The following is a 19,424-nucleotide window of genomic DNA, read 5'->3' as shown; positions in this document are numbered from 1 at the left end:
CTAGATGGCTTTGAAATCCAGACCTTTCTATCCTTAGCTCAGCATTTTCTGTTTTTTCATATTGGCTGTCTTCCCTCTAGGCACGCCCTGTCCCACTCAGGCTGGCCTGTCGATCAGCCCCTGTTAATCCATGTGCCTGCCTCCTGGACATTCGTTTAGGACAAATGTTCTACCTAGAGTACCCTCCACTCTCAGAAAAAAATGCAGTGACTTGTCTGAGTCTTACCCTTCGTGAAATCAAGTGCTGCTTCCCTGAAGCTTCCTGATTACCCTCCATAATCACTCCCTTTTCCAAACTCCAGTAACATGTGCTATATATGAGTTTGCACTATAATTTATCTTTTAATGTATTTACATTTTCTTTCCTATATACTGCAAAAGGAAATCTGAATTTTTTACCTCTTGTTTTTTCAGTTTTATTTCTATTTAGTGAAAATTGGTACAATTAATTTTTTCTTTTTTGGAGGGGGGAGGGGAATGTTCCTAAGAATTTCCCTTAGTCCTCTGTGGGAAATGTCCCTCAATCCTCTGATTTTCCATTACTGGGTAGTTTTAGAGGTTCAGTTAAATGGCTGTTTTTTTTTTTTTTAACTTAGCCATGGTTGCCATGATTTAAACAGTCAGCAGTGGGAGCGAGATATCTCTGCTGGCCGTCAGGCCCTGGGGCGGCGGGGTCTCAGTGCTCTTCCCATGTTGGGGGTTCCTGTCTCATCTCTGCCTCCTGCCGCCTGCCTCCCACTGTAGAACATCAGATCCCAGTTTCCCACCCTTCTTGGGAGCTGGGACTCCACCTTTGATTTAGGAGCTAAAGGCTCAAAAAGAATGTGTTTTGGTGGTGGTGGGTGGCAGTGGTGACACTCATGGTTTAATGGCGGCCTTCAGTACCGGGGGAGGCAGCACTGGAAGCTTTGCCGTCTAGTGTTTAGTTGCAACAGTTACGCTTGTTGCCTCTATCAGGAAGCTCTCGTGACATGATTTTGACTGAGGGCTTGGAGGTCTGGTTGTCCACCCTTCCCAATAGCCACGTGGTGTATTTCTGCTCCACTTGAAACCAGCCAGGATTGGTTTCTTTTGTGAGCAGCTCAGAATTTCCCTGGTGGATGTCATAGGGCCCGGACTTAGAGGCCTGCAGTGGGTCCGTGTCTTGGTGCTGTCCCACACTGTCTGACTTTGGGCGAATCACTTGAATGCTCAGATTCATTTCTAAAGTAAGGGTATTTTCACAGTTTTTTAAGATCTAAAATTATATTATTTTTGCTTCTGCTAAATTGGCCAGTGGGATGCTAATGTGATCATCATTGGCTGCAAAACCCATCAGTGGGTACCACCAAAATTCTGCTCACAGTTCTTTCAGTGTAGTATTGTTCTTTTCTATTACAGCAGTTCCAGGGTTCTTGCGCTTCTATTTAACCCTGTTGGTTAGCTAGTATTTACTGGTTCTGTGTATTGCTTGCACCTTGACAGGTGTAAAAATGTTCTTTGTTTTCTGTTCAGAGATCCAATTGAGGGGAAAAAATTCTCTAGGCATCAGCAGCTTTCGAGGTCTTCGCGGCAGTGTTGATTCAGACAAGAGCTCCTTAATGGACAGTTGAGATTTCAAGTCATAATGTAAAAATTGCACTCAAATGCAGTACTGTTGGCTGAGAGATTCACAGTTTAAAAAGACCAACCTTTTATGTAGTTTTATACATGTGCACAGTGGAACAACTGATGTGAAATAGTTTTTCAGGAAAGCTAGCCACGGATGTGTTGTAAGTGCTGCCTCATTATAGGGCTGTGGTCATTATCGCTGCAGTTGTCTTTTCAAAAAGGAGGAAGGGGCAGCAGGAGTGTAGAGGTCATCCACTTGCAAACCCAACTTCAAATGGGAGGACTTTCCTTTGGCTTCCTGACTGCTAACCCGTGTCTTCACAAACATCACATGAAAATAAAGTATCAACGTTAATGTTGTCTTCCACCGTACCTTAGTAAACTTGGACGATTTCTTTATGCTTTCATTTGTCAAAACAAAAATTGATAGTATTTTTTTATTTGGTCATACTGACCTCAGAAGCAGCAGTGGACACTAGGTGCCCAGTGAGGATGACAGGTGTTTTGTTGGGAGGGCTTCTTATTGCCTCTTCCCGGGGAAAAGGTGGACAGGGCTCATTAATCAAGTCATTCAGATCCAGGTTTAACATTTATTGAACTCCAAATATATTAGGGACTTTTAGGTATGTAGCAATGGCAAGTTTTTTATTTAATGTCAATTGCTATGGAGTTATAATAAAGCATTAAATAGTCCTACAGTGGTTTTCAGATTTAGCTGGGAAAGTATTTTAAAATTAACACACTTGGAACAATCCTAAAATAGTTAAGGGTCGAGCTTCACTAGTAACTGTAAAAATGTAGCAGTTTAGAATGGAAGATTAATGTGGGCTGGAGGACTGGGAATACTGTACAGACAAGGTGGAACTCGAAGAGTGTGTGTAAGTAGATTGAGAGGGCGCCAGCAGGACAGAGAAAGGAAAACCATCCAGGCAAGGCCTGTGTCAGGTTCGAAGGAAGACCGAGGGAGAGGGGAGTGCGGCGCCTGCATGCGAGGATGAGGAGAAGGAGTGGACGGGACTGGGGGGTGTTACAGAGTCACGTGGGTAAGTGGGCAGCGAGGGTGGTACTAGATTAAAGGTTGGAGGGTTTGCACTTGAAACAGGCCATGAAAAGGTATGCTAATCATTTGTTTCTAGAACATCTTAGAAAAGATCATTGTGTGCATTATGTATCCTCCTATATTTTCTTATTTTCTTTTGTTTTTCTTCAGACTCCCTCGAGCCCACTTATCAGCAGCTCCAGAAAATGAAACTGGACAAGAGTCCCTTTGTGGTCGTGTCTGTGGTTGGGCAGGAACTCCTGACAGCTGGCCATCACGGGGCCTCTGTGGTTGTCTTAGAAGCTGCTCTGAAGATTGGCACCTGCAGCCTCAAACTGAGAGGTTCTGTTTTTTCTGCCCTGAGCAGTGCCTACTGGTCTCTTGGAAACACAGAGAAGAGCACTGGATACATGCAGCAGGACTTGGATGTAGCCAAGACCTTAGGTAGAGTCATGCCTCTCTCCTCTAGTTCTGTGCAGAAAGGAAGTAAAGAAAGCTGGTTAACGGGGCCTGAATGAGAATAACATGTGCAGTGACAACTGAGTGTATCTCTAGAATGTACTCTGTTTAGAGTACTCAGGTCTTTAGGACTTTTTGTATAACAAGGTACCAGGGTTCCCAGAAGGCCAAGAGATGTGAATTAACATGTTCATTGCCTTCCTCAGAGATTTGGGCTTACAGATGTAATATCCCAAATGATAGTATTATTGGGTGACTCTTTTGTCTTGTTTCATTTTTGACTACATCAGAACACATCATCATTTTGTTGGAGGAGCCGGCACAGTGCAATGGTTAGGAGTGTGGACTCTGCAGCCAGGCTGCTGTGTAAGCGTGACCTTCAGCAAGTTGCCTCAGCTCTGTGTGCTGCCATTGCCTCACTTGTACAGCGAGTGTGGCTTGTAATTATGATCATCGTTACTGTGATTATTCAAGGACCTGCAGGATGGCAGTAAGGGAAGGGATCTGGTGAACCATCAGCGTACTCGTAAAGAAGGAATATATGGCAGTAGGTTTGGCGTCAAATGACTGAGCCAGCGAGCTGATGGTTATTCGGGACCAAAAGTCATTAGCAGAGCAATGAAGTGACTCAAAGAGCAGCTGGTTTGTGTCAAGGTTTTTAACCTCTCATTTCCAGGACACTTACGTCCCTGACTGCAGTTGTATTTCAGCATTAGTAGTAGTTAGAGATTTGAGTTCTAGGACCATAACCTCCCACACAGAGTATTACAGAAGAAGAAAGGCCTTTTGTAAAAGAAGGCAAGTGAAACCTTAGCTAGTAAGGCTGTGGCTCTTAAATCATCATTTTATAGTAAAATAATGCTATAACTTAGAGAAGTTTTGTCTTTTTTTAAACCCAATCAGGTGACCAGACAGGAGAATGCCGAGCTCATGGGAATCTAGGCTCTGCATTCTTCTCCAAAGGAAATTACCGGGAGGCTCTCACTAACCACAGGCATCAGCTGGTGCTTGCCATGAAACTCAAGGATCGAGAGGTAGGAAGCTTATCTGCAGACCCAAATTACATTTATTTATTTAGCTTTGAAGCATGGAATGTGTTTTGTTGTTCAAAGTGTTTTAAGTACTTTAGAATTTTACTTTCAGAAGTGAGTAATTATTGCTCCTAGTTTTTGTCAACAACCAGGTGTGGGATGGATATCTACTGCCTGTTGGCCTTTGGGGTATAGAGCTAAATAAGACATGGTTTCTGACCTCAGCCTCTAACAGTTGGGTCCAATACTTGTTCTTATTCTATTATGTGCTGTGGTGTAGACCTACGTCAAGTTCGCAAAAATCTCTATCATTGTGATATATTCATTAAATTAAAGGAGCATGCATTATGTTTTACTTGAGATGAACTGGTATTAGTGCAAACCCTTCGCTTTGTTTCTTCCGTGGATTTTTAATGAAGGTGGTAAATGCATATTAAGTTTGATTGAGAGACCTAAACTGTAATGATACAGAAATATTGTCCTAGTCTTTATTAGAGAAATTAAACATTCTCAGAGACTTGACATCTGGTAGATGTGACTTGATTAGAAAGTACCTGCAGAGTAGACAGAGGTGGAGTTTGGGGATGAGGCAGACCCAGTTTGGAATTCCTGCTCTAGCACTTTCTAGCTCTAGGATCTTGGGGGAGTTATTACTTAACTCCTTTTTGCCTCTGATTTTTATTCAGCGAATAATGAGTCCAGTTTATTCCATACACAATTGTGATAGGATTATTAATAATATATGTAAAATACCTAGCATGATACCTAGAATTCCATACTGGAATTCTATAAATGGTAGCTTTTAATAGAATACTTCTAATAAGAAAAAGAAGGTTAATAGCAAAGCCAACAATACATTTATGAATCAATCTATATGTTGGGAAATGTATTTAGTTACACTTGTATCTCAGAATTTCACTATGGGACATTATAGTGATTAATTATATTATTTAAATGATCAGCGTCTTGAAGTCTCTAGAACACTAGGAAGGAACTGGGGGAGAAAATGGCCTGTGCTGGAATTTCCACTTGGGAATCTACAAAGTTTCTCTTGTCCATGGGTGTCAGAAAAAGATCTCTGAAAGCTATCAAAGTAGAATATTAAAGACCATGAACTTTTGGCAATTTTACTCTCAAGAGAATTACCTAAACACTTTTCTCTTTGACAATTTGCTCTTAGATTACAAACAATTCTATCAGCCAGATGATCTGATTTTTTGATGTTAAGAGAATAAAAAGAGGGATCAGACTTACTTATACTCTATTTTCCTAACTTTTATAGTATATGTATTAGCTCATCTACTGTATAGGGTAGGAAGACTTTAAATTAGGGGCATATGATTGTCATAGGTATTAAAAAAGAGAAGTGAAATTTTTCTGCCTCTCCTCTTCTTAATAGTATAATTTTCTATAGTCTGCCCCTTCTGGGTTGTGTAAACCTTTGCTGTACAATGTTATGAAGAAATCATTGAATTATAAGGATGGAAGGGACCTTGAGATAATGCTGGTGCCAAGTCTCTCCCCTAAACCTTCCCATTTTGGAAGTGACCTAGCACAGACGCCCTCTGTCCCTCTTCTGTTGGCCTGTGCTGAACTACCACCGCCGCAGTTCACAAGCCTGCCTACTGGGGAACCCTTCTTGTCTGTAGGTCGGAGGCCCCAAGACTACTTTTTAAATCTATAACCTAGGTGCCTGTCAGCAAATGAATGGATCAAAAAATTATGGTACATATATACAATAGAATTCTGTGCAGCAGAAAGAAAGAAAGGGCTCCTATCCTTTGCAACAGCATGGATGGAACTGGAAAGCATTATGCTGAGTGAAATAAGCCAGGCATTGAAAGACAAATACCATATGATCTCACCTTTAACAGGAAGCTAAACAACAAAACAAACAAGCAAGCAAAATAGAAACAATGATACTGAAATAGAGAACAGGGGGAGAGAGACCAGAGGGGAGAGGGGAGGGAATTTCAGGAGGAAAAGGGGAAGGATTTACAGGAACCAGTATAAAGGACACATGAACAACAACTAAGAGGGGTGGAAATGGGAGGGAGGTGGGGAGCACGGGGGAGGTGGGCTGGGATGGGAGTAAAAGACAGAAAACTGTACTTGAAAAATAATTAAATAAAAAAACCCAAACAAAATAAAACAAAACAACAAAAAAAATATCTTCTTTGGGGGTAGATAAAGTATGTCCAGCTACTGTAATTAATGGTCTTCTCCAAGTTTGTGATTATCAAAACCTAAATAATTTTTTTTATGACCCTCTTTTGGCTGTTCCTATCACCCTGGCCTACTGTGGTTGCTAGTTAGCCATAGCTTGACCACAGCAGAAGCCTCGTTCTGGGATGTTCTGCTCTCTAGCCCATGCTTCTACTGTGTTCCCAAGGCATATTTATCTGATTTCTAGACTGACCTGTAGAATTTATCTTTTCTCTCACTGTGTGCCTCTTCTCTGGAATTTTAGGTACCGTTAATTTTCTTGATAAACGGTATGTTATTTTCTTACCATTTCTCTCATTTTTTAAGGTTCTATCTGAGTGCGGCTTCTAGCCTGCAATTAACTAGAAATCTTTACTTCCATATCCCTGAAACCAGTCACCAGTATTAAGACCAGAGTTAATATTGGTTCAGAACTTAAAGGAATACATAAAATGTCTAAAGGGAACTATTGCAATAATATACGTATTTCTTAGGTACAAAGGTTTAATTGACCAGTGTTCCAGGAGTTAACTGAGTTAAGTGTGATGTCTGCTCATAGAGCACCTAAGGTGTGCAGAGCACTGTGCTGAGGTTCAAGGTCTAGGTGGTGGGTGAGGGGTCACTCTCTTTAAGGGGCTTCTGTTCTCTTCGAGACAGAGCTTTAACACAGCAAGACCATTAAAACCGTCTGAGCAGTAAGTGATGATGTTTTCTTAGTCACTGCCAAGATTCTGGCGTTCTGAAGGAGACGGAGACTGGTGTAGACTTGAGGAAGCTTTGTGAGATGGGTGGAGCTCGGGCTGGCCCCTGAACGGGACACGGAGATTGGCGTGTGGGGTTTGAACCCTGGTCAGCGTGTCGGTCGTGTTTTGCTGAGTGATTAGATTGTTCATGCCTTTAGCAAAGGTCAGATTTTTTCATGATCTTATTTGGTATAGTTACAGGCTCTCAGTTTTTATAAAAGGTAATATTTATTAGTTTTGTTTAATTACATAAGAAATAACAGGAAAATAACCAAGAGTAATTCTACCATCCTGTTAATATTTGGGATATAATCTTTTGAGCATGTATACAGTTGTAGTTGTTTATATCTACTCAAACAAAAGTTGAAATCCTATTGTAATACTGTTACAGAACAACTGGCTCCCTCACCCCCAAGGACAGTATACTAATATCATCCGGACCACCTACTGGGCTTGTCTGTCCGCCACCAGAGGAAAGACATCTCTCAATGCCAGAGATTTGTGAAAAGGAAAGGAAAGGTTTATTTAAAGCTATACAGACTTAAAGTAGTGAACCAATGTCCCCATTGAAACATCAGAGTCCTTCACAGTAACCACAGACGCCCACAGCACTTCCTTACCTCCCTCCCTAATTCAGGGTACCGCAACTCAGGAAACGAAGCACATGTCCGTGATTCAGGCTGCTGGCACCATCAGCTGTGTCGCTGTCCAGGCAGGATTTCTAATTACTCCAAAGCCACGTGGCACCTTCTCATGGCCTACTGGCAAAGAGTTCTTTCACTCTTCTTCCAGGCAAAGTCTCTTCTTTCCTTCACCAGGGCTGTGGAGAGGGTAGGGTTGTCACTCTGGCAAAGCCGAGGGGCGATTCTCTGTTAAAGCTGCGTGGCAGTTCCCCCTACTAAAGCTGCGGGGGTCCCCAATTTGCCAGAAGCCTGTGGCTTTCTCTGTGCACTGCCACAGCCATGTGGTTCCTTCTCCTTCTCACATGGCTGCGGGGGTCCCCACTCTGGCAAAGCCGAGTGGTACTCCTCTAATGGCTGCCATGTCTGGGTTTTAAATCCCCGTGCCAGTCCTCCTTTGCAGACCCATTTCCAACTCCTACAATCAGCTACATTTGCCAGCATTCCTGTATTATTCCAAGTTTACTGGGCTGCCATTGTGAGTCTGGGCAGGTGTGGCCCCCTGGCGTGGAGCCAGTCATCTCCAAGCTCTCACGCAGGCTCTGTAACTTGGGGGACCTGCCCCCAGTTATATCCTGGGTCGAAGCCACTCCCTTCTCTCTGGCTCAGAACTTGGCTACAGCTATTTAACACATCTATGAAACTAATTAAAGGTTATAGATATGTGAAATGACCATGCCAGAGGTTAGCTGCAAAGCCTTTGCTATACAAAACAGCTCTCAATGGCCCTGCTCCATTTGTCCCTTCCCCAACTCACACCTGGCGGGGGGAGGGGTAAGGACATCTTAGTATTTCCTGGACACCTTGAGTTCTGGACCCCGTTCCAAATGTCTTTTGGGGGCCCCCCTCTTGGCTGTGCCCTATTACAATACTGTTTTATAACTTGTTATTTTCACTAATATTTTTCCACTAATTTTTTTGTTTTAATATTTATCTGAGGATACATATTTTTAACTGATTTGAGAGAGAGAGAGAAAGACAGACAGACAATCAGCAATGTGAGAGAAACGTCAGTTGGTTGTCTCCCGTACGTTCCCTGAGCAGGGATCTAACCTGCAACCTAGGTGTGTGCCCTGACTGGGAATCGAACCCACAACCTTTGGGTGTCTGGGACGATGCTCCAACCAGCTGAGCCCCTTGGCCAGGGCTTTCCACTAATTTTTAAACATGTCTTCATTTTATTGAATGTTCTACCACTGAAAGGCTTTATTACAATTTATTTCATCTGCTCCCATACTGTAATTTTGTGCAATTCTTTTCTACTTTTTTTCCTGAATTATTGGGTAGATTAGAGCATTGAGAACTCTCTCAAAACACAAAAATCATCCTAAAAAGCATATCCTTTTGAATATAAAAAGTTCAGAAAATTTACTTTTTTATGGTTATTCTACTCTTGCATTGCATCTGTGACCTCAAATTGTACCTTGGTTTCACTTTTGTATTATAGTTGATTCTTGAACAATGCTGGGCTTAGGGGTGCCAATTCCTGTGCAATAGAAAATGTAAGTATAACTTTTGGCCCTCCCCCAAATTTAATTACAGTTGTCCCTCAGTATCCACAGGGACCCCCAGAGATACCACAATCTATGGGTCCTCAAGTCCCTTATATGAAATGGCATAGAAACTGCATACAGCTGTCCCTCCCCATTTATGGATTTAGAAAAACAGCATCTTTGATCCATGGGTAGTTGAATCCACTGATGTGAAACTCAGGGATGCTGAGTGCTGACTGTGTATCTATTGGCAAAAATCCACACGTAATGGACCCATGAAGTTCACACTCAGGTTGTTCAAGTGTCAGCTGTATTTTGATACTGAAATAAAATACGGAAAACTGCCTTTTGAAGCAAAACTCAACGCTGTGAATGCTGTGATTGGCAAGGATACCAAGCTGCATCTTTCTGCCTCTTACCTCTTTGACTGCAATGCATTTTAAGATTATTCCCATGTAGCAAAATAGCAGCCTGAAACCACTTGGTCCACTTACCTTAAAGAGGAATAGGGCCCTGGCCAGCGTGGCTCAGTGGGTTGGGCATCATCTCACAAAGCAAGAGGTCACCAGTTTGGTAACTGATCAGGGTGTGTGCCTGGGTTGCTGGTCTTGTCCCTGGTTGGGGCTCATTCAAGGGGCAACTGATCAGTGTTTCTCTCTCACACAGATGTTTCTCTCCCTCTCTCTCTCCCTCCCTTCCATTCTCTCTAAGTAAATAAAATCTTTTTATAAAAAAGAGGAATAGGGTTTTTCTTAATACAGTTACTCAGATATATAATAGAGGAGGTGATACCTTCTCCATAGAATTTTTTTCATTCTAAGTAACCTTCTGTCTGCTTTAATGATTTCAAAATTAATTTTGGTTGCCCACAGAGCCCTTCCTGTGAGCTAATATTAGTTGTCAGAAGAGTACATAAATTATATTGTACCAGAGACAATGTCCTTTATTCAGGGAATATGATATGCAAATATGATGACTCTGACTTTTTTTTCCATCAGTCTAATTTCTCTCCTGAACTTCATATTTCTTTATTGAACTGCTGCTTGGACAGCCATCTTCAATTCAATGTTCTTGACTTAACCCTTAACCTGCACCTACGTCTACGTTCACACGTGCCCTATTGCCCCCACCACCTCACTCTCATATTTGGCTTATTACTGGGTTCCTTCTTTCTACCATGGAAATCCCTTTTCTGGCTCCTTCCTTCTGCCATCTTTTGCCTGGACCTTTGCAGTAGCCTTCTCTAAGAACTTTTAATACCTTTTAACATTCTCCTGTAAGCAGCAGAGAGAGTGTCTTCTATTTGGAACTCTGAGAGTACTTGAAACTGCTGCTGTACCCCGATAATGTCTTTCAAGTGTTTGAGAGTATGAACTTTGATATTGGACAAATCTGCCCTGGAACTTTGGCTTGTACTTAGTAACATGTGACCGTGAAAACCACGTAGCTCTTCTAAGTGTGCTGAGCATGTGAGTTGTTTCCAATTCTTTGGCTATTATGAAAAAGCTGCTATAGACTTTCTTTTTTTTAATTAAAAAAATTTTAATTATTGTTCTGTTATAGACTTTCTTACAATAGGTATCTTTGATAGATAGATGTCAGCACTTATATCTGTTAAGTGTTTAGTCATACATATGTCTAGATTTATTAGATTTTATTAGCTTTCTAAAGTAGTTGTACCAAGTCATGTCATCAGCAGTGTAAGGGATTTTTAAGCTTTAATAAAAAATAAAGAAAAGATATATGGAAACACAAATGTCTAAGTAAATAACTCTGTATGAAGAGGAAGGAAGTGATTTTAATGGTAACTGCTTTTTGTTCTGAGAATCAAATGAGTTCATATAAGGTACTTGTTTAGCACAGTGTCTGAGATGTAGTAAGGATTCAAAAAAGATGCTACTGTTATTATTGGCATTATCATTGTCATCATTTAATGATTCATATGAAAATGGCATATGCCTATGTCCTATCAGTGCTTATTTTAGTGTAAAATTGTTTTCCCCTGGATATTCAAGTAAACTGAGCACCCTTGGAAAAAGTGCTGTTTATGTTACTAGGTAGCTTTGTATACCTCTTGTCACACTGGAGTACGTAAATGTTTCAATTTGTGAAATCTGTTCTAACTTTGCCCTGATTCCAGTTTCTACTCTGTCCAATTCGTCACCTATAGAGTTCTGGGTCAGCTCTCAAATTTGTTCTGCTTAAAAGCGGTTGGCAACTTCCTGTTGCCTCCGGGATAAAGCCCAAAGCCCTTCGTGACTCTTTCTGCATTGTCTTGAACTACTCTGTGTGTCATACACCATGCGGCCTGGTCACAAGTCTACTTGCCGTACTTTGCCAAACATGCCGTGCACTTTATTTACCCCTCATATCTTTATTCATTCTGCTGCCTTTGCATAGAAGACCTCACCTTTGACCCCTCAGCAGTGTTTTCCTTATTCAGCTTGAGTTGAATTATCTCTGCCACACAGAAGTTCTCTTTCTCAATTTCCAACTTTTCTGCCCAATATTATACAAATGTTAATGAAACTCATTTTATGAATCCATTTTCTTCAGTGGTTAGTACATTTTATGCCCTATTTAGGAAAATGTTTGTATCCCTAAGTCATGAAGATATTCTCCTATGAGGCTTTATGGTTTTGCCTTTTGCACTTAGGTCTGTTGCTATTTGGAATTTCCCTGTGTTTGGTTTGGGGTAGGGGTCGAAGTCCAGTTTGCTCCCCCATATGAGAACCCAGTTGGCCCAGCACCACATACTCACAAGGCTGCGCTCTGTGCTCCTTCTGTCAGAAGCCAAGTATAAGGTACATAAGGACTCCTTCTGTGCTTTTGATCTATTTGTGTATCTTCATGCCAATAAAATATTGCCTGATTATTGTCGCTTCTTAATGTATCTGGAAATCTCATCACGTGAACTTATAGCTTTGTTTTTCTTTGATTGCTTTGGCTATTTCAGGTTCTTTACATTCAGATGTATGTATATGGGTTAGAATTAGCTTATAGTTCCCCCTCCCTTCACTCAAATGTCCTGCTGGAGTTTTTATTGGAATATCATTGAATCTATAAATATATTTGAATCTTATAGGCCCTGAACATGGTATATTTTCCCACGTATTTAGTCCTGGTAAAATCTCTTCCACTGACGTTTCATAGTTTTCGGTGTGACTGTTGCATACCTTCCCCTCAGTTCTGTCCTGGGTCCTGTGTGTGTATGTGGGCACACACGCATGTGCTGCTGTAAATGGCGTTTTCTAGTTGCACTTTCCTCCGCCCCCTTCCTCTACTGACATGCTCAGTAACCCTTGAGTTCTGCCTGCCCAGCCATCTGTATTCCCCTACTGCCTTGTTTTCATTATATTCTTATCACCACATAAGTAGTATGTGAGTTGTTCATGTAAAAGATAAAACACTGTCCTTTCTAGAAGTAACCCCGCCGCCATTTCCAGTGTGTCCTTTTGGACCTGTACCGTCTGTCCCCTGTGGCAGCTGCTACCACGTGTGGCTGTTGCACATTTAAAATGCGAGTAGATACATGTAACCCAATGTCATTGCTGCACTAGTTACAATAGCCAAGATAGGGAAGCAACCTACGTGTTCATTGGTAGATGAATAGATAAAGAATATTATTTAGCCACAAAAAAATCTTGCTGTTTGTGACAACATGATGGACCTAGAGAGGGTATTATGCTAATGAATAAAATAAGTCAGAGAAAGACAAATACCATGTGATTCACTTACAGGTGGAATAAAAAACAAACAAAAAAAGAACAAAATGAAACACAAACAGACTCACAGATACAGAGAACAAACTGATGGTTGCCAGAGGGGAGGGCCACGGTGGGATGAGTGAAAAAGGTGAAGGGGAGTAAGAGGTAAAAACTTGCAGTTATACAATAAATGAGTCATGGGGACGTAATGTGCAGCACAGAGCATGTAGTCAATACTATTGTGATAACAAGCCACGACGCATGGCTACTAGACTTACTGTGATAACCATACCATAAGGTATGTAAGTGTAGAATTACTATGTTGTATGCTTGGAAGTAATATGATATTCTGTGTCAACTATAATTTTAAAAATGTGAGTAGTTTGAATTGAACATGCTTTAAATGTAAAATGCACACTGAACCTCAAAACTTAGAATGCAAAAAGAATGTCAGGTAGCTCATTACAAAGTGTTCATATTGATTACAATATAAAGATAATATTTTGATACATTGGCTTTCATAAAATATTACTAAAATAATTTCACTGTTTTGTTTTACATTTTATGCAGTTACTAGGAAGTTTTAAAATATATATTTATTGATTATGCTGTTATAATTGTCCCTTTTTTTCTTCACTTCATTCCCCTCCGTCCTGCACACCCCTCCCACCAGCACTCCCCACCCCTGCTTCATTCATGTCCATGGGTTGTACATGTAAGTTCTTTGGCTTCTCCATTTCCTATACTATTCTTAACTTCCACTTGTCTATTTTGTATCTACCATTTATGTTTCTTATTCCCTGTACCTTTTTCCCCATTCTCCCCCTTCCCCTCCTTGCCGATAACCCTCCATGTGATCTCCATTTCTGTGGTTCTGTTCCTGTTCTACTTGTTTGCTTAGTTTTTGTTTTTAGGTTCAGTTGTCGATAGTTGTGAGTTTGTTGTCATTACTGTTCATATTTTTATCATCTTATTTCTCTTAGATAATTCTCTTTAACATTTCATATAATAAGGGCTTGGTGATGATGAGCACTTTTAACTTGAGCTTATCTGGGAAACATTTTACCTGCACTTCCATTCTAAATGAAAGCTTTGCTGGTTAGAGTAATTTTGGATGTAGATCCTTGCATTTCATGCCTTGGAATACTTCTTGCCAATCCCTTCTAGCCTGCAAAGTTTCTTTTCAGAAATCAGCTGATAGACTTATGGGAACTCCTTTGTAGGTAACTGTCTCCTTTTCTCTTGCTGCTTTTAAGATTTTCTCCTTATCTTTAATCTTGGGTAATATAATTATGATGTGCCTTGGTGTGTTCCTCCTTGGGTCCAACTTCTTTGGGACTCTCTGAGCTTCCTGGACTTCCTGGAAGTCTCTTTCCTTTGCTAGATTGTGAAGTTTCTCCTTTATTATTTTTTCAACTCAGTTTTCCACTTGTTGCTCTTCCTCTTTACCTTCTGGCACCTTTATAATTCAGATGTTGGAATGTTTAAAGATGTCCTGGAGGTTCCTAAGCCTCTCCTCATTTTTTTGAATTTTTGTTTCTTCATTCTGTTCTAGTTTAATGTTTATTTCTTCCTTCTGCTCCAAATCGTTGATTTGAGTTGCGGTTTCCTTCCCTTCACTGTTGATTCCCTGTATATTTTTCTTTATTTCACTTTACATAGCCTTCACTTCTTCCTCTATTTTACAATCATACTCAACCAATTCTGTGAGCATCTTGATTACTGGTGTTTTGAATTCTGCATCTGATAGGTTGGCTGTCTCTTCATCACTTAGCTCTATTTTTTGAGCTTTGATCTGTTCTTTCATTTGGGCCTTTTTTTTTTTTTGGTCTCAGTGGACTTGTTATATTGTAAAGGGCAGAGCCTTAGGTATTTGCCAGGGTGGGGCAACCCACATCACTGCGTTGTAGTGCTGTATGTGGAGGAGGGGTCCAAGAGGGAACAATGATGCTTGCTCAGCTCTCGGCCAGCTTTCAGTCACCTCCCCCACTACCCACAAGCATGTTGGGCCCTTCTGGTGCTGATTCCCAGGTGGCTGGGCTTGTGTATGTTCTAGGACCCTGTGAATCTCTCCAACAAACTCTCTTGTGAAGCTGGGAGTTTTCTCCCACTGCCAGTTCTCACAGGTTTTACAGCCAGAGGTTTTGAGTCTTTATTTCCATGTACTGGAACCCTGGGTTGTATGGTTCATCTTGCTCCCCAGTTGTTCCTTCCAGTTTATCCGCTTGTGAATGTGGGACCGCCCAGTCCACCTCACCCACCTGGACCTCCAGCCACTGCCTGGCTGTGCATTCTGTCTGCCCAGATGCCTGTCTCTGTCCCTCCTACCGTCTAGATGAATGTTTCTTCTTTAAATCCTTGGTTGTCAGACTTCCATACAGTTTGATTTTTTTGGCAGTTGTGGTTGGTATTTTGCTTTTAAATTTGTTGTTGTCCTTATTTTGGTTGTGTGAGGAGGCAAAGTATATCTACCTACACCTCCATCTTGGCCGGCAGTCCCTAGGAAGTTTATAATCTGTTTGTATTATACAGTATGGCTCTAGCCCATTTTCTTGTATGGTTTTGTTTTTCAAATAATTGGAACATGATATCATTTTCACTTAATAGTGTTGAACCTCTTTTCATGTCAGCATATACAAATCAGTTATATTTTTTTAAACTTCTGTGTAGTGATATGTAATATGGATGTACCATTCACCTGCTGGTGAAATGTCCAGGGAAGTTTTTTATTTTGCTTTTACAAATACAGTTGCAGGGAAGAAAACTACCTTGTTGAAATCTCTTGTGTACATCTAGGATTAGAGTAGTATCTAACAAGTGGGACCTCTGGGTGAACAGGTACCAAACATATTTTAGATTAAAATATTTTCCAAAAAAAGGCTGTTCTCAATCCATACAATTTAATACCAATATTATATATTTTTTCAAATTGATTGGCAAACCATAGCCAGAGTGATACCTCAGTCTCACTTACTGTTTATTTGCTTGTAATGCTGGCCGTCTCCCCACTGAGTAACTGACAGCTCCGGGGGTGGGGGGGAAGGAGAACGGCTTGTTCATAGTCGTTAATTCATTCCTTCAGCTCATGTTTGCTGGGTGCTCACTGTGTTCCAAGAGGTATAAAGGGGAATATGTCACTGCTTTTGCCCTCAAGGAGCTCAAACCTTCTTCCAAACCTCCTGTAGTGTTCCAGTTCAGTGTTGATAAATGCTTTTTGACCTGTAGGGAAAACATTGAGGGCTTCCCGTAGGTAAAGAGCGCTTGCCTCTCCTTGGTTTTTATGAAAGGTGGTCTTTGTTTTACTCAGAGCTGAAGAAGAAGTTTATGAAGCCCAGTAATAAATGCCAACTAAGCTTACTCATCATTTCATTATTGTACTTATGTTGCTGTGAATAAGTAAAATGTAAAATTCACATTCATAAAGATACTTCTTATATTCTCATAATGCCTCCCACATAAACTATCTTTTAAAATATAATTTCATTTGTTCTGGTCTTGCAGATTAAAGTTAAATCATAATCATTATCAATATATGGCACCTGTGGGTTCACAGGAAGTTACTGACTCCCCCCCCCCAAAAAAAAAAGACCATTTGACTTGGTGAGAAAACTGAACATTCTGGATTTTCTTTAGGATGTGGCTACAGGAAATTCATTAGATGACTTTCAATGACATCATCCTGACCATAGCACTTTCTCCAAAAGCAATGCTATTTTTCTTGGACCTTTTTGCAGACGTTTTCTGCGCCATGTATATTACTGTATTAGCGGTGCTAATAGGAAGTCCGCACAGAAGTTTACGGGGTGTGTGTGTGAGACGGGGATGGAGAGACAGAGAGGGAGGAGGGAAATGCAGTGAGATAATTGTTTTCCTCTCAGCAGCACAGGAGTGTGGTTTAAAAGGTAAAAAGCGTTCCATTTTAGCTGAGAACCATATCCTCGTAGGGAGTGTTAAGTTCAGGAAGGGAATGCTTGACAGCCTTTTCAGTGGGGTGTGTCGCAGGCTTTGGGAAACAAGATTGTGAAGCTGGAACTCTTCAAATCACTGCAGACTGTGGGATTTGGAAAGCAGACACTGGTGAAGAATGGAGATAGGATATCAATTTTTTGATTATGCTCTTTGTACTTTGTATTATGTCAGCTGAGCCAGACCTTTCGGGCCTGTAATGGGTAATGGAATGCTCTCTTTTTTCCTACTGATAAAATAGTTACTACCTGGTGAATATGTGTGTGTGTGCAGTAGTGCATCCTTAACTGTTGTTTTGCTTTTCCATGGCTTCTTTAACTGTGGTCAACAGTGGTCCATAAATACAAAATGGAAAATTCCAGAAATAAACAATAAGTTTTGAATAGCATGCCATTGTAAGTGGTATGGTTAAATCTTACGCCTTCCTGCTGTGTCCTGCCTGGGACATGAGTCAGCCCTTTGTCCAGGGTGTACATTAGCTACCTGTTATCACTTAGTAGTTGTTTCGGTTATCAGATGGACTGTTGTAGTATAGCATTTATATCCAGGTAACCCTTATTTTACTTAATAATGTTGCCAAAGTGCAAGAGTAGTGATGCTGGTAATTTGGATATGCCAAAGAGAAGCCATAAAATGCTTCCTTTAAGTGGCAAGCGGAAAGTTCTCAATGTAATAAAGAATTCTGTCAACTCACATCATCACAAGGAGAAGGGTGAATGCAGTACAACAAGATATTTTTGGAGGACCACAGTGATGTATACAATAGATTATCATTGTTCTATGTCATTATTAGTTATCGTTTTTAATCTCTTATTGTGCCTAATTTATAAATCAAAGTTTATGATAGATATGCACATATGTTCTGCCAGTCCAGAAGGTATCTAGCCATGTAATACGAAAAATAGAAACATTTATTGAAGATGATATAAGACACAAGAAACATTGTACAGAGGACAGTGACACCTATGTCCCCTTCAAATTAAGCACCTTGGGACCTCACACAGATTTTCCAATTGCCTTCAGCTGCCCTGTCATGTTTTCCTGAATCTCATCAATGCTCTGAAATTCTTCCCTTTCAAAGGTGATTTTAGTTTTGGGAGAAGCCAGAAGTTTCAGGGTGCCAAATCTGGGCTGTAATGGGGCTGAGGCACCTGGGTGATTTGACGTTTTGCCAAAACACTCTGCATGAGATGTGATGCATGAGCGGGTGCATAGTTGTGATGAAGCTGCCCGTCCGTCACCAGTCGCCTATAGCTGCAGCCTTCTGAATCATCCAAATAGTTTCTGTGGAGGAAAGTTTAAGCTTAATGCAAAATTTGATGCAGATTCATTGGTCTGCTGGCTCAGTCACTTTGAATGAGATGGCCACACAGTACACATGCTCACTCAGTGGTGTCTGCCACCTCACACTAACTAGTACAGTGACATCATCATTGTTCAAACATGTGCATTCCACTCCACTCTCCTTGGCTGCCAGGTTACATCAATGTCATGCAAACCATTCTCATTATATAACAATGTCTGGGCTTTTTCTGGACAGACCTGGTATAGGAAGAAACATATGTAGTGTTTAGTAATATGTGCTGTTTCAAGCATCCCCTGGGGATCTTGCACCCCCTGCAATTAATGGGTAACTGCTGTATACGTAATGCATATGTTTACATATCATTTTGCCCTCAGCTATTCTATATTTTTCAAGTTCTGTTTTATCATCACTCTACCAGTTATATTTTTGGTTGTCTCTTTCAGCCACAGCATATTGTAGTCTCCTCCTCTACAGAGTAGAAGGAACTTCAGACTAGGAATTAAAAGATCTAAGTTTGAATCCTGATTTTGCCACTACCAGCCATATGTTATGGGCAGACCTCTTGGTTGCTGGTCCAGCATCTGTAAATAGGAACGCCAGATCACATGACCTTTGGAGTGGTATTGCCCAATACAGTAGCCCTTAGCCATGTGTGGTTACTTTAAATTGGTTAGAATTAAAGCAAAAAAAAAAAAATCAGTTCTCCAGGCACAGTAACCACATTTTAAGAGCTCAATAGCCCATGTGTCTAGTGGCTGCCATATTGGACAGCACAGAAAAAAATTATTTTATCAGTTCTATTGAATTAGTGCTTCTAGAGTCTCTTGTAGCTCTAATCTTTAAATTAATCAGAGGGCAGAAGTGCATCATTATCAATCACAGACCACCTTCACTTTTTCATAGTACCTGCTGTTTATACTAGAATCTTTTATGTTCTTTTTAGATACAAAAGGAAAGAGGGAAGGTTCTGCATCAAATAATGGCAAAGTAGATCAGCCACATACAACAACTACAAGCTGGAGAGTAACCCAAAGCAGGCAGAATTTAGAGGAGAATTTAATACTTGGAATAACACTAGATGAATTATCCATTTTTTAATGTCTTTATTTACCACAGTGCCAGCTCCAGATCTCACAGTGTTATTAAAATATGTATAGAAACTTGTAGTTTTATTGATTGTGGAATCAGAGGACAGAGTTTGGGCT

At 40.7% G+C, this 19,424-nt stretch overlaps 1 protein-coding gene across 3 annotated transcripts in view; it reads left to right on the top strand.

Annotated features, from left to right (window-relative positions):
- Positions 1-19,424, top strand: part of TTC28 (tetratricopeptide repeat domain 28) — a 576,581-nt gene that overhangs the window by 295,867 nt on the left and 261,290 nt on the right. For all 3 annotated transcript variants that reach the window (XM_053669950.1, XM_037153288.2, XM_053669951.1), the window contains 2 exons: positions 2,801-3,073; positions 3,992-4,122. In XM_053669950.1, coding sequence (XP_053525925.1) covers positions 2,801-3,073; positions 3,992-4,122 — 404 coding nt within the window. The remainder of the gene's footprint in view (positions 1-2,800; positions 3,074-3,991; positions 4,123-19,424) is intronic.

The sequence above is a fragment of the Artibeus jamaicensis genome, unplaced genomic scaffold (assembly GCF_021234435.1).
Source record: "Artibeus jamaicensis isolate MK-2021 breed Jamaican fruit bat unplaced genomic scaffold, CSHL_Jam_final contig_525, whole genome shotgun sequence".
NCBI lineage: Eukaryota > Metazoa > Chordata > Mammalia > Chiroptera > Phyllostomidae > Artibeus > Artibeus jamaicensis.
The sequence above is the reverse complement of the archived record's forward strand: the minus strand, read 5'-3'. Positions and strand labels throughout refer to the sequence as shown.